We start from the raw sequence: 14495 nt of genomic DNA, 5'->3' as shown, positions 1-14495 counted from the left end.
GGGTGCTGGATGCAGGCACTGGACAACCAGAGCTCTAAACTCCCGGGCGCTGAAGCGTTTCCTGGAGCCCTGGGAAGAGCGAAGCAGGAGGGGTGGGAGCAGAGCACTGGGGCGATGCTGTGTCCCCCCCTCAGGCTGCACTAACACCATTTTGGCTGCCCAGGTTCTATTTCCTTGCCCCGAAGGCAGGTTGTGAGGATGGGATCAAGTGCCACTGGGGCAGCTCCTGCTAACAGAGAGACCCCACAGATCCACAAAGGGGTTGCAGCATCATCCCCATTTCCCAGTCTTTGCCTGCGCATCCTCATCCCCGCTCCCTGGGAACAGCCAGGACAAAAGCCGGAGCTTTGTGCCCTATTTCCTGACAAAAGCAGCAGGAGGAACGCTTGAGGCCGGGTTTATTCTGGGCTGCTTTTCCCCTGACCTCCAGCTGTTTCCTGGAAGCACAATGGCTGGGGTTTGCTGTGTGCTTCGGGGCTGCTTCGGAGGCATCGCCACCCTCACCCCACTGCCCACATTGTTCAGTGAGCTATTTGGGGCCGGCACAGGAAGGTCAGCTCCAGCAGCCCTTCCTCTAGAAACAAAGCCTCCAGAGGGTTTGATTTCTTTCCCAGCGCTGGTTTCGGGGGGTTATTTCTGCCTCCAGCCTTGCAGGGCAGGACAACAGACCCAGGAAATCCTGTGCCTGCCTAAAAGGGATGCAAACGCTGCTGAGAAACCCCCCTGTAGCAGCCTGCTTGCTCCATGCAAAGCACCCAGGGCATGTGCTGGCCGCAGGCTCACCCGAGACGCTGTTCCAGCCATAGCATCCCTCTGGGCAGCTTTTCCTGGCGGGATGGGAGTATAGACCATCTCCCAAAGGAGCCAGCTGGAGCCTGGAATCGGGATGTCCCCAGGGCCAGGAAATAGGGAGGGGATGGAGAGGTGCTGCCGCGTCACTGGAACGTTTTCCATCCTCCCCATTGCCTGGAGGAGATGAGCCCGAGCCCTCTCCTGGCGTTTTCCTTCTATTACATCTCATTGTGGGCTCGGCCCGTCCAGCCCTTCCCGGGCAGACCCGAGCGAGCGGGAGCCGGTCCGTCAGCATTCCCATGCGCCGTCACAGCTCTCCCATGGGTGTCCTGCCCATCCCGCCCATCCCACCTGGCACTGCCTGGCCAAAAGGAGCCAAGAGCTGATCTCATCCCTCTGGATCGGGTACCCGAAACCGTGCCGCACACCCTGCTCCTCCTCTCCTCCCAGCCTGTTTGCCTGCTCTCCGATGTGTCTGTGCTCTATCCGCAGGGCTGTTTGCTGCCCTGCAGCTATTCCCTCCTTTTCCCTGTGGGTATAACCAGCCTGCGGCTGCTGTGTCTGTCCGTGCATGGCTCTGGGCTCCTCCTGCCCATGGGCCGTGCTGAGGCATGGGGACGGAACGTGGGTGATGCTGCACCACGAGGCGGGTGATGCAAGTGGGAAATGCAGCAGCTTACTAGAAATGAGGTGCCGGGGAAGTTAAACACCAGATAAATCACTGTTCCTCTTATGTGGAGCCATGAATTTCCCCCCCCGAGATCCCCAAGGGGTGATGACAGCCAAAGAACACGTCCCATCAGGGTGAGATTCCCCATCCCAGATCAATGGAGACCCCAAAACTCAGGCATCAACCTGGCAATTTCTAGGCCTGCAACTACTCACAGGGACTGAATAAGAGGAGATTCACTTTAATGGAGCAAGGCAGTGAAAACGACCTGGAACTGCCCCTGTTTCAGTTAAAGCTCGTCCCGGCTGGGTCCATCCTCCTGATGAGCTCCTCTGGGTGCTCCAGCCTCCTGCTTTCAGGCCCCAGTGCCCCAGGGATGCTGCCCAACACAGGCTGGGGCGTCCCCTTCTGTGCTCCAGGGGAAGCCCTGCAGCAGAACCTGCCTGATGATGCTCTGGGCTGCAGCAGCTGGAAGTTGTCTCTTTCTCAACAGATTGCTATGAAAATGGGTTTCCAGCCCCACAGTGAATCACGGGGGGTTCTGAGCAGCAGTTTTGCTGCTGCGTCTCCCAAGCACCTGCTGGTGGGCAGGAGCTGGAAGCCTGCAGTGAATGGATCCGCTCACGCAGAGAGCAGGGAAGCCCCCAGCATGAAATCACTGTTGGGAGAGACGTGAAAGCCGCCGTCCTTCCCAAGGGATGGGTGTGAGGAACGGGGAGCTGAGCAGCACAGGCCCGCATATGGGTCCAGGTTGTGTTTTAAGGTAGGAAAGCGATGAAGTCAGCTCCGTGCCCTTTATCCTGCCACCAATTTCATGCCTGCTCTGCTCCATTCTCCATCCCAGCAATGCGATGCAGTCCCTTTGCTCTCCCCTACAACAGACCTGCTTCCAGCATCACCCTGGTTGAATTCAGCCCCATTCTGACTGGTTCCCGTTGGCTCTGCACAGCAGAAGTGCAGGAGAGGATGAGCTGCCAAAACACTTCCCCTCTGTGTGTGTCGGCATTCCCAGCCCCAGGAGCACCAAGGGATGAGGTCAAGGAGGGGAGACTGAGATGAGCTCTTAGGCAGAAGCTCTTCCCTGTGAGGGTGCTGAGGCGCTGGCACAGGGTGCCCAGAGAAGCTGTGGCTGCCCCATCCCTGGCAGTGTTCAAGGCCAGGTTGGACACAGGGGCTTGGAGCAAGCTGCTCCAGTGGAAGGGGTCCCTGCCCGTGGCAGGGGTTTGGAGCTTTAAGGTCCCATCAACCCAAACCAGTCTGTGACCCTGTGATTCCATGGGGGATGAGTCACAGCTCCCTCTGGAGCTGCCCACACCGGGAAAGCCCCATAGGTGGAACGCGAGAGCACAACACCCACAAGAGGCCACCCCTTAGCAAGAGGAAAACCCGCTGGAGGGACCCTGCTTGTCCCAGCGGGGTGGCCCAGGGAGGAAGGCACCGGAGGGGGGAAAGGCTGTGCTTCATCCCACTGAAAGCACCAGGGGCCGTGAAACCCGAGGCAGGCGGGGTTGTGGTCGAGCTCTGCCTGCAGAGGTGGAGAAACGCTTCCCACGGGTGACGTGCTCACCATGGGGGGGCCACCAGCGCCCCGGCCCCACTGATGCGGGGATGCTGCGGGTTCCTGGCCCGCTTCCTGCCCCCTCCGCTTCGCACCAGAGCCCCCCAACCACACGGGTTCCGGTCCCCCCCTGCTCGCTTCCGTTGTGCTGAGGGTGGAAACACTGCTGGCGGGGGGTGCCCCCACGTTGAGAGGCCTAAGAAGGAGGAGGGCAGAGCCGCCCCACAGGGTGTGATGGAGCCCATGAGCTGGCTCCAGACACTGCGGGAGGTGGTGGAAAGAGGGGGTGTGGAGGTGACACCGGGTGATTGTCACCTCCCGGGGCTGCGGGTGGTGGCTGATGGGGCCACACGGCTCAGCCCTATGCCCGTGTGTCCCTCCATGTCCATTAAGCCCGTGTCTGTGTTTATGGGAGCACAAAGGCGGCCCAATTGGACTGACCCCATTCCTGTGGTGAGAAAGGAGGCACCAGGACAGGGATGGTGCAGGGTGAAGGACAAGGGGGGTGACTCTGTGCCACCGCGTGTGTGTGGGGCTGTTCTGGGTGCACAGTGAGCTGGTGGGTGCTCACCCAGGCGGGTGTCTTCACACTGACAATGGCACCCGGGACAGGAGGGGACAGAGCCGGTGCCTGGCAGGGGACAGGGACGGAGCAGGAGAGGACAGAGCCGGTGTCGGTGCCGGCCTGGCTGCAGCAGACGGGGCGGACGCGCCCCCCGGTGGTCACCTCTGGTATCGCAGCCGCCGCGCAGCCCGGCTCAGCATCCCCGGTGCAGCATCCCCCGCTGCAGCCTCGTTCCTCCTCCCGGTTCCCGGGGAAAGCGAAAGGCCGTGGGATGCTGTCCCATGGGCACCCCAGGGGATGTCCAGGGACCTGCCTGGAATCCTCCCATCCCCTCCAGGGACACCCCAAATACCCCAGGGACACCCCAAAGGCCCAGAAATGCCTGAGTTCTCTCCCCAGCCCTGTCATCTCTCCCACCCCCTAGCTGGTTGTCAGTGAGTGTTACTGGGCCTGGGAACAAGAGAACTTATCTGCTACCAAGCTCGGCTCAGGCCATGACACCCCAAAAAGCCATTCCCTCCTGGCAGGGGTGGGGGGTTTTGGGATTCCTGCCGATGCTCTGGGGCAGGAGAGACTGCAAAGGGGGGACCTGCCTCCCCCAGCACCCCGCGTTGCAGGGAGGGCGGAGCTGAGACCCCCCAGCAGTGTCCAGGCGGTCCCCAAGTCTGTGACCCATCCTGCCCAAGCTTTATTCTGCCTTTTGTCCCCTAGATCGCCGGTGTCATTTACTCTGCAGACACAACAGCTCTCCCCTTGCAGGCTGGGGTTTCCTTTCAGCGGTGGCACGTCCCGCCTTGTCACCCCACGCCACTCAAGACCTGGGCATGGCAAGGCTGGGGTTGGGGAGGGCGGGTGACGCTCCCCAATTCCCTTTGGCTGCCCCTGCCCTGTATCTGCCTCCTTGCCGGGGCGAAACGCCCTGTGCCCATCCCCGTCCCTGGGCCGGGACGCGGCGGGAGGCGGGCGAGAGCATCAATCCTTGAGTGAGGCCAGGCAGGAGATAAGCGCAGAGCGGCCCCGCTCCGTCCCGCGCTGCTCCCATGCTCGCCCGCGCTGCGCCCAAGCCAGGCACCCTGCGGGGATGCGCCCCGGCCCTGTCCCGCTGGGCTGGGGGGGCCGTCACCCCCGCCATGCCCACCCCTCGCCCCTTCAACCAGCTGCCCGGGGACTGGAGGGCCGGCTGGCTCAACCTCTACCGCTTCTGGCAGGAGGGCGGCTTGCACAACGTGCACCACATCATGGCTCGCAAGTTCCAGCAGTTCGGGCCCATTTACAGGTGAGGCAGCGCCCGTCCCCGGCATCCTGCCCTGCTCCCGGCGCCGGCAGCCTTTCCAGTCGGGATGACGCTGATGCTGCTGCTCCCGGCCCTGCTCCAGGAGAGAGGGTGGTTGAGCTGCTGGAGGGAGCATCCTGGCTTGCTGTGCGCTGGCCAGGCTCGATGCTGTGAAGGGGGAGAAGGGAGACCCGCGCCTTCCAGATGCGGGATGTTGGGAGGAGGGATTCTGCACCTTCCCTTGATTTCCATGGGGTCTGGAGCTGATATTCCCAGGAAGGATGGGGGTTGAGTCCAGCACCCCCCTGCTTTGCCTGCCTGAGCCCTGGGGGTGCCTGGTCCTGGTGCTGAGCCGTTGCATCCCCTGGGATGCGACCTGCAGGTGGGATTTGATGGGATATGGGAGGAAGAGTGCTTGATTTGGGGGTGCTGGGTGAAGGTGGTTAATCGGGGGCGGCGAAGGGCTGGGGGGGATCATAGATGGGGGTCAATGCATGAGACTGACCCCCGCTCCTCACCCCGGCAGGGAGAAGCTGGGTGTCTATGAGAGCGTGAACATCATCACCCCCCGGGATGCTGCCACCCTCTTCCAGGCGGAGGGAACGCTGCCGGAGCGCTTCAGCGTGCCCCCGTGGGTGGCTTACCGCGACTACCGCAACAAGCCCTATGGCGTGCTCCTCAAGTGAGTGGGGACCCCCAGCACACGGGTGGTGGGAGCACCGGGAGCACGAGCAGGGCAATGGGGATGTTTGCCCATGGTGGTGGTGGGGGGGACATCTCTGACCCCCCCTTTGGCATCCCGCAGGACAGGGGAAGCCTGGCGCTCGGACCGGCTGATGCTCAACAAGGAGGTGCTATCACCGCAGGTGGTGGAGGGGTTCGTGCCTCTGCTGAGCCAGGTGGGAGAGGACTTCATCCGGCGGGCACGGGCCCAGGTTGGGAAGAGCGGCCGGGAATACTGGACGGCCGACTTTACCCATGAGCTCTTCCGCTTCGCCCTGGAGTGTGAGTGTCAGCGGCAAGGCATCCCCCCCCATGCCCTGAAATGCCCTTTAGCAGGAGGTGGCCAACGTGCCACATTTCCTCCACCTTCATCCTTAGAGGTGGAACAAGTCTTTGCTGCGGGGTCGGGAGGGGTGTCCTCTGCAGACAAGCAGGGAACAGCTCAACACTGCTGCTAAAGCACTGCTTTATCACCTGCTGGTCACCAGCCGGCAGCCAGCCCTGCCCACCAAGGGACGCCTTCATGGCCCCGCGATGCTCGGCGCGAGCAGGAGGTCCCCATGGCCCCTGGGAGGGTGGAGGGGACGGGGATGGGTCCCCTCAGAGGTGCTGTGCTTGCAGCCGTGTGCCACGTGCTGTACGGGGAGCGCCTGGGGCTGCTGCAGGACTTCGTGGACCCCGAGGCGCAGCGCTTCATCGACGCCGTGGCCCTCATGTTCCACACCACGTCCCCCATGCTCTACCTGCCGCCCGCCCTCCTGCGCCACCTCAACGCCAAGACGTGGAGGGACCACGTGTGGGCCTGGGATGCCATCTTCTCCCAGGGTGAGTGCTCCTCCTGTGTCACCCAAAGACCCGCTGAGGGCTTGGCTCCATAGGGCAGCATCATCTCACCGGTGCGGGGTCCTGCTCCTGGGTCTAATAGCACAGGGCTGCCAAGCCTAGGGAAGCTTTCCACATCTGGAGCCTGTGGGATGTGGAACCATCCAGGAGGGATGGAAAAGCATCACGTTGAGGGTAGCACCTCTCCCAGAGAGGCCTGTGGCCTCGGAGAGCTTTTGGCACCTGGGACAGCCCTCCTGGCAGGGTGCACCCCTTGTGCACCCTCACCCATCACCCTCTGTGCCCACCCAGCCGCTGCTCCGTCCTGCAGCAGGGACCATGGAAAAGCCACCGTCATGGGGCAATGCCGTACATCTGGTGCCTTCCTCCTCCACCATGGCCTCGGGGGAGGAAGGCCACGTCCGTGTCTCTCCTCAGCGGACAAATGCATTCACAACGTGTACCGGGACCTGCGCCTGCAGCGCAAGAGCACCACGGAGTACATGGGCATCCTCTGCAGCCTCATCCTGCAGGACAAGCTGCCCCTGGATGACATCAAGGCCAGCGTGACCGAGATGATGGCTGGAGGGGTGGACACGGTGAGGGGCACGCAGGGAGCCTGGGCAGGGAGCGGGGCCCGGCCGGTGCTGAGCTCGCTCCCTGCCCCGCTCCAGACCTCCATGACGCTGCAATGGGCCATGTTCGAGCTGGCGCGGGCCCCGGCGGTGCAGGAGCAGCTGCGGGCAGAGGTGCTGGCTGCCAAGCGGGAGGCGGCGGGGGACAGGGTGAAGATGCTCAGGAGCATCCGGCTGCTCAAAGCTGCCATCAAGGAGACGCTCAGGTGAGGGGGACGGCAGCAAACACCCCAGCCCCGTCCCTCCTGCACTGCTGGGGTGCTGTGGAGCGGAGCGGGACATGGGCAGGGTGGGTTGTACCCGAAGTGAGGTGCACGGGACCTGTCCCCCCACCCAGGCTGCACCCCGTGGCGGTGACCCTGCAGCGCTACACCACACAGGAGGTCATCCTCCAGCACTACCGCATCCCTCCCAAGGTGAGCACCGGGTCCCTCCTCATCCCGACCCGCTCCGCATGGGGCTCTGGGTGGGTGGAGGAAGGACCCGGGGCATGGATGGGTGACATCCACTGGGGCTGGATCCCTGCTCCCCAAGCACCAGTGAAGCCCCATAGGGAGCCCAGACCCACGGGGCTGATCCTCCCTCCCTGCAGACGCTGGTGCAGGTCGGTCTCTACGCCATGGGCCGGGATCCCGAGGTGTTCCCGAAGCCGGAGCAGTTCATCCCGCAGCGCTGGCTGGGGGCTGACTCCAAGCACTTCAAGGGGCTGGGCTTTGGTTTCGGCCCCCGGCAGTGCCTGGGGCGCCGGATCGCGGAGCTGGAGATGCAGATCTTCCTCATGCAGGTGAGCATCCCGCTGCTGGGACACGGCGGCACCGGAGGAGGCACATGGGGGTCGGTACCGACAGCGCTTGGCTCCTCCATCCGCTCTGTTCTCCCCCATCCCAGATCCTGGAGAACTTCAAGATCGAGACCATGCGAGCAGTGGAAGTCGGGACCAAGTTCGACCTCATCCTGATCCCGGACAAACCCATCTACTTGACCTTGCGGCCGCTCGAGTCCCTGCTGTGAGGAGCCGGATCCTGGGAGCATCCATTTCATCTCCTTCCAGCCTGACTCCAGCCCAGGGCTGGGGTTTGGGGGACGGCTGGGACGCTTTCACGGCCACAGCCTTGGCTGCTGCATCCCTGCCTTCGCTCCAGCGCGCTCAAGGCTGCGCTTACGCCAATGGGGGAGATAAACCAGAGCAACCCCAACCCTGCTGCTGCCCCACGGCGCTGTGGGGTGGGTGGGGGCTGCTGCACCCCCCCCGCTGCTCGGGGGTCCCCAGGGTGGTCCCCGTGGCCGTGCTCCTCCTGATGCTCTGCTTCGCCTCTGATTTGCTCTGTGATTTCTCCATGTGGAAAAGCACCGGCTCCTTTCTGGCCAGCGTTTGGTGTCCTGGTGGCTCCGGCTGGGTTAGGGCAGGGGGGCCAGGGGCTGGGGGCTCCTTAGGTGGGCCCTGGACATCGCCGGCAGGATCTGCTGGGGAAAAGGGGGAGCTCTTGGAGAGATGTGAACCCCCACTGTGGTGAGGGGGCTGCAATAAGAGGGTCTGGGGTACCCGGGGGTGATGGGGTGAGGGGGTCAGCCCTAGGGACCACCTTCTTGTCCAAGGCAAACCCCCTGATGTGGGGTGACGCAGACCCCCCGCTATCCCCCCATGTCTGTGTGGGCAGAGGGGTGGGTCTGATCCCCCCTGCTTCCCCCCATGTGGGGTGCCCCTGGTCCCCCCGGTGCTCACCGTGGTGGGGATGTGGGGGAAGCCGTGCTCCCGCTCCAGCAGCCGAGTGCCCAGCTCCTGCTTCTCCCGTCCCCAGCTCCGCGCCGCCTCCTCCAGCTGGGACAGACCCAAACCAGGCTGGTTTCACCCCAGGAGTGGGGCACACAGATACCCCCCCCCCCACCACCGATACCCAGAGCCCCCTGCACGGGATGGGTGATACCCACCTGCTTCTCCAGCACCCTCCCGCGGGCCTGTGCCTCCTCCAGCCTGGCCAGCAGGGACAGCTTCTCCTTGCCCCCAAAGCCACCCTGCGATGAGCAGGAGTGGGGAGAGGCAATGCCACGTTCCCACTTCCCACCCCCTGCTCATAGGGGTGGCTGTCACCCCATGCAGACACAACCTAGGCGATGCCCCCCAGCCCTGTGCCTCCCTTTCTGCTCTCACCGGCAAGGCTGGGGGCTGTGGGGCAATGGGGGGCAAGTGATGGGGGGCCCTTGCCAGCTCCTCCCGCAGCCTGCAGTTCTCAGCCAGCAGCACGGTGTACACCTCCCTGGAGGGGCCTTCACCTGCGGGGTTGGGGGGGGAGGACACTGGGATGTGTTTTACACCCCCTTCATACAGAGATGGGGATAGGAGCACAGGGACGGATGTGGAGGGCTCAGCATCGCTGCTGACTGCCCACTGCAGACCATCCCATGGTGCTGTTCATCAGAAAGGGACGGCCACCAGCTCCCCAGCTGAGAGTCCCATCCTCTCTGGCACCCACCCGTCAGCTTCCCAGTGCTCCTGCCTGTCCCAGCAAGCTTCTCCTGCAGCACCCGCTCCATCGCCTCCATCACCTGCGGGAAGGAGCAGAGCCAGCCCCATGCCATCAGCTCAATGCAAAGCTGTGGTGACCATCACATCTCCCCAGCCACCGCAGCACTGGGGTGGGCCGCAGGGTCCCATCTGCTCCACAGAGCACCGTGCCCCCCAGTCTCTCCTTCTCACCCCAGCCTCATGCCCCACGCTTACCTTCTCCTGCTGCCGCACCGCCTCCTCCAAGCCTTTCATCTTGGCCACCTTCTCCTGGCACCTCCTCAGTGCAGTTTGCTGCTGCCGGTGGGCTCGCTGCAGCAGCACCAGCTCCTTCTCCCGGTCGTTCTTCTGTGAAGGGAGGAAGGGGAAAAGCCCCCAGAGACCCTGTGCTGAGCCTCAAGCCCTGGGGCATCGCTGGTTGGGCCGGGAGAGCCGCATGGTGGGGGTCCTGAGCCTCTCAGGGCATGGGTATTGGGGTGATGCTCTCCCTGCTGCCCCCCTGCTCCTCCACCCCACTCTGACCCAGGCAGCCCGCAGTGTCCGTACCCGGATCAGCTCATTCTGCAGCTGCTGGACGCGGTCCTTCAGCCTCCTCATCTCCGCTGCACCGGCCACCAGCTGATGCTTGAGGGTGGCTGCAACAGCCGGTGCCACATCCTCAGTGCCCAAGCAGGGGCCGGGCCACCGGGACAGGGGTCCCCATCCCCACCACGCACCCATCCTGTCCAGCAGCTCCTCCCGGGTCATGACGTCCGTGTCCCCATCCGTGAGCAGCTCCTGGCCCAGCTCGTCCCGCGAGGCCAGGCTGCGCCGCAGGTGCCTGTTCTCCACCTCCAGGCTGGTGACCTGCTGGCGCAGGGACAGCACGTCCCCTGCCATCCGCTCCAGCGCCAAGCGGTAGCTGCTCGCCTCCTGCCAGCACAGAGCAGAGCTGCTGCCAGGCAGGGCTTGCCCAGCAGCAAGAACCCAGCACCAAGAGATGGGTCTTGAGGATTGTCAGGTCCACCATGGAGCTGAGGAACAGCTGGAGTTCCCCCTCCTCTTGCAATCAGCCAGCCTTCTCCTTCCCATCCATCCACCCATCCACTCATGCACCCATCCACCCATCCACCCATCCACCCATCCATCCATCCATCCACCCATCCACCCATCCATCCATCCATCCATCCATCCATCCATCCATCCACCCATCCATCCATCCACCCATCCATCCATCCATCCATCCACCCATCCATCCACCCACCCATCCATCCATCCATCCATCCATCCATCCATCCATCCATCCACCCATCCACCCATCCATCCATCCATCCATCCATCCACCCATTAATCCATCCATCCATCCATCCATCCACCCATCCACCCATCCATCCATCCATCCATCCATCCATCCATCCATCCATCCACCCATTCATCCATCCATCCACCCATCCATCCATCCATCCACCCATCCACCCATCCATCCACCCATCCATCCATCCATCCATCCATCCATCCATCCACCCATCCATCCACTCATCCATCCATCTTTATCTTCTTCATCCTTCCTCCTCCACTCATGCATCCTTCTCTAACCATCCATCCATCCACCCACCCTTCTCTTCTCCAACCATTCCCTCTTCTCTCCTGCCCCTCCAAACCTTCACCTCTCCACACACTCACTATTCCCATCAACCAACAGATCCCCCTCCATTTCGCCATCTCTTCCTACCATTCCTTTTGGGGAAAAACAACTCTCCCAAAGAATATTGCGTGGAAGCAAGGAGTGCTGGAGCTGGGGGTCACCCTCTGAGCCTTATGGGGCTTAGTGTGTCTTTAAAGGTGGTGAACAATGGGAGGAAGTGTGTTTTACACAATGAGCCTGGGGGGTTTTTGCACCCGTGTGGCTGAGGACCGCTGTGCCAGGTGATGCTCTGGGGGGGAATCATTCCCTAAGGAAGGTTTTCCCCTCCTGAATCCCTCCGTGCCACGCTGGGAAGCATCCCAGCAGTGGGACCTTGGCCCGGTGCAGCTGCGCAACTGCAGCTCCCCTGGCCCCGGCTCCAGCCTTGGGGATGGCCTTGGCCAGCGGCCCGCAGGGGTGCAGCAGCATCACTCAGCCTTGGGAAGGGGGAACTGGAGGGAAGGGGGGGGCAGAGGCTCAGCTCCTTCTCCCCATCTGCCCTAGAGCTGTTTGATCCGGGCCTTGGCTCATACCCGAGATAAAGCCCCCTCCAGCCAAACACTTGCTGCCCACCCGGAGCTTCACTCATGTGCAGCACAGAGCTGATGGCAGCCTGGCTTCGGTCCCCATGGGAGCCAGGACCTGCCTTGGGGTTGCTGCTGTCCCCCCATTGCCCCCTGCTCCTCACATATCCCCTGCACTCACCCGCTCCACGTGGTCCCCAGTGATCTCCTGGGACCTGCAGAGCAGAGAGCAGGAGGAGCCTTGGCCAGGAGTGAAACAGCAGCAAAGCCTTGGCCAAGGAACCCTCTGCAGGAGGCAGGAGCCTGTTTGGGGTGTGGTGGGCAAGGCAAGTGCTGGTGGGGATGGGGGTGAGGGAAGAGTGGGAGCATGGAGGGGATGAGGAGTAAGATGGGCAGCGATGGGGCAGGAGGGAAAGCATGGGGAGAATGGGGGAAGGAGGAAAGCACCCCAGGGAGGATGAAAAGGAGCCAAGAGGGCAAAACCAGAGAGGTCCCTGTACCTCTGCTCCTCCAATGATGCTTTCATCCCGTGTGGGATCGGCTGCTTTCCAGGCAGGATGCTGGCCATGGCATCACCCGCCGGGAGGGACACGTCATCCTGATGGAGCTGGCAGGAGACACCAGAGGGTGAGGATGAGGAGCAGTCTGACAGAGCCCTCCAAGAGGGGCAGCAAGGTCCTTCAGCTCCTTCCCCACAGCAGGAGCAGCTCTCCTGGAGCAAAACACCTTTGCTTTGGGGTCAGGATCCAACTCTGCCCCAAAACCTTTGGCATCACCGGCTGAGGTGCTTCAAGTGTCCCCCTTTGGGGATGCCACATGGGGGGGGTCACAAGGCTGAAAGAGCTTCTTCTGAAGATGGAGACGCTTTGGAAGGTGCGCATCCTCTCACAGCTGGACCCTTGAGCCATACCCCGATCCCCACCACTGCCCCAGCACTCACAGTGGAGGAGAAGGGTCTGTAGAACATCATCATCCCCGCTCCTGGGGTGCCCAGTCCCCAGCACCCCGCTCCTGTGTCCAGCTCTGCCCGCCGGTGGGTTGCCAGGTCCTGCCTGCCCCAAACAAACCTCCCCCAGGGAGCAAATCCTGTCCCTGTGATGGACTTAGGGAGGTGCTGGGGGTTGGAGCATGAGGAAACGCTTTATTCCCAGCCCTGTTCTGCTGGCAGAGGGATTCCAGCAGCCTGGCGAACTGGTAGCTGTTGCTACAACACAACCCTCCCCGTAGCAACTCCTCCCTGCAGCAGCTCAGCACCTAAAACCACCCAGATGGGTGCAGCTGGCAGCAGGCCCTGCTGCTCGTTCCTCAAGGATCAATTCCCCTTTAGCATCCCTTAGATGTCCCATTGCTGCTTCCATGGGCGCCAGCAGAGCTGCCTGCTTAAAGGAATCCCTTGGAGACACCAGCCCATCCTCCCCATCCCACTTTCATCCCACCATTGCCTTATCTCCTCCACCCAGCAGCACAGACCCAAGGAGGTGACTCGGTGGCCGGGTGGCTCTGGTGGTGACAGCACCTCATTTCCATGCCTTGGATGCGGGCATGGAAACGCTCTCCCCTTCCAACACGCTCCTCTGATGTTTCAAATGCTCAATTAACTTCTGAGGACCCACATCTTGGAGGTGCTGGGTGGCTTTGGGCCTCAGCTCTTCCTTAGGGCTTCAGGTCTCCCTTGGGAATTATTCTTCTGAGCAGAGAATAATTGCCTGAATAATTGGCTCATTAAACTCCACTTTCATCCTGAGATTGAATTGATGGTGCTTCAAGACAAGGGATGCTCTGCCCCAGCCCTTTCAGGGTACCCACAGAGGCTCCTGTGCCTTTCACCAGCTGCAGCATCCCGCATCCACCCGCTGCAGCATCCCGCATCCACCCGCTGCAGCATCCCACATCCACCCGCTGCAGCATCCCACATCCACCCGCTGCAGCATCCCACATCCACCTCTCCTCCAGTGTTTGTTCAGGAACAAAGAGTCGGTGTAAGTCAATGGAACCCCTATCCCATGTCATCAATTTTTCATCAAGGAGCCGGTGGGAAGCATGCCATTATCTGCCCCATCAATAATGCACAGGGCTGGCCTTGGCTCGCTGCTTCCCCTGCACGTGGTGGAAGGTGCTGGCTTCAACCCCATCTTTTCCAGGCTCAAACACCACCTGCAGAGCCTGGAAATCCATTCCCAGCCCTTAATCCCAGCCTAATGCTGCTCAGACCAACCCCCAGCCCAGATTCCTGCCTGCGCATCCACTCCCACAGCAGCACCTGAGGACTGGGCCCCTTACAATTCCTATCTCAAATCCAGCCACTGCATCCCTCCTTCCTGCAGGGGTCCGGGGTGAAAAGCTGGGAATTCACATCTGAAATGATGGAAGCTTTGAAACTCCTGGCACTCGCTATTTATTTCTCAATATCGCTTTCTTCCTCCCCATCATTTCCAAGCCTCAGAAGCTTCCTCTGCCTTTAGAGCCTTTCATCCGCCCCCCGAGCTGCCTCCCTCCTTCCCCTATTTGCTTAGGCCAAGTTCCTTTTTCACTATTTACTTAACAAATTGCTCTGAGACACTTTGATGTCTCCCATTAACTTCGACTGCTGCAATCGATTCATCCCAACACGGAGCAAAGCAATAAACCTCTGCAGGAGGAGGTGAGAAAGTGGCCAAAAATAGGGCGTGCAAGAGGATTCTGTGTCCCCATAGCATTGCCTGACCCCATTCTCGGCTGGGGAGGGGATAGAAATGCACCTCGGAGACAGGCTGAGGACGGGCTCAAC

At 61.9% G+C, this 14495-nt stretch overlaps 2 protein-coding genes across 2 annotated transcripts in view; one reads left to right on the top strand and one right to left on the bottom strand.

The window, feature by feature from the left end:
• Positions 1–4715: 4715 nt before the first annotated feature.
• On the top strand, positions 4716–8049 carry CYP11A1 (cytochrome P450 family 11 subfamily A member 1; the record flags this gene model as incomplete). The annotated part of the gene is made up of 9 exons (XM_080626428.1): positions 4716–4861; positions 5385–5540; positions 5664–5863; positions 6203–6406; positions 6842–7002; positions 7078–7244; positions 7376–7454; positions 7631–7822; positions 7927–8049. The coding sequence occupies 9 exons, from the start codon at positions 4716–4718 to the stop codon at positions 8047–8049; spliced, it is 1428 nt and encodes a 475-aa protein (XP_080482554.1).
• Positions 8050–8197: 148 nt separating this feature from the next.
• CCDC33 (coiled-coil domain containing 33) overlaps positions 8198–14495 on the bottom strand; it is a gene marked incomplete at both ends in the record, with an annotated part of 42039 nt that continues 35741 nt past the window's right edge. Inside the window, 11 exons of the mRNA XM_080626427.1 lie at positions 8198–8499; positions 8582–8684; positions 8762–8857; positions 8968–9051; positions 9188–9309; positions 9510–9582; positions 9758–9889; positions 10088–10176; positions 10258–10453; positions 11910–11943; positions 12229–12335. Coding sequence (XP_080482553.1) covers positions 8198–8499; positions 8582–8684; positions 8762–8857; positions 8968–9051; positions 9188–9309; positions 9510–9582; positions 9758–9889; positions 10088–10176; positions 10258–10453; positions 11910–11943; positions 12229–12335 — 1338 coding nt within the window. The remainder of the gene's footprint in view (positions 8500–8581; positions 8685–8761; positions 8858–8967; positions 9052–9187; positions 9310–9509; positions 9583–9757; positions 9890–10087; positions 10177–10257; positions 10454–11909; positions 11944–12228; positions 12336–14495) is intronic.

Source organism: Psittacula echo (genome assembly GCF_963264785.1).
Source record: "Psittacula echo genome assembly, chromosome: 10".
Lineage (NCBI taxonomy): Eukaryota > Metazoa > Chordata > Aves > Psittaciformes > Psittacidae > Psittacula > Psittacula echo.
This window is presented reverse-complemented; position numbering and strand designations above follow the sequence as displayed.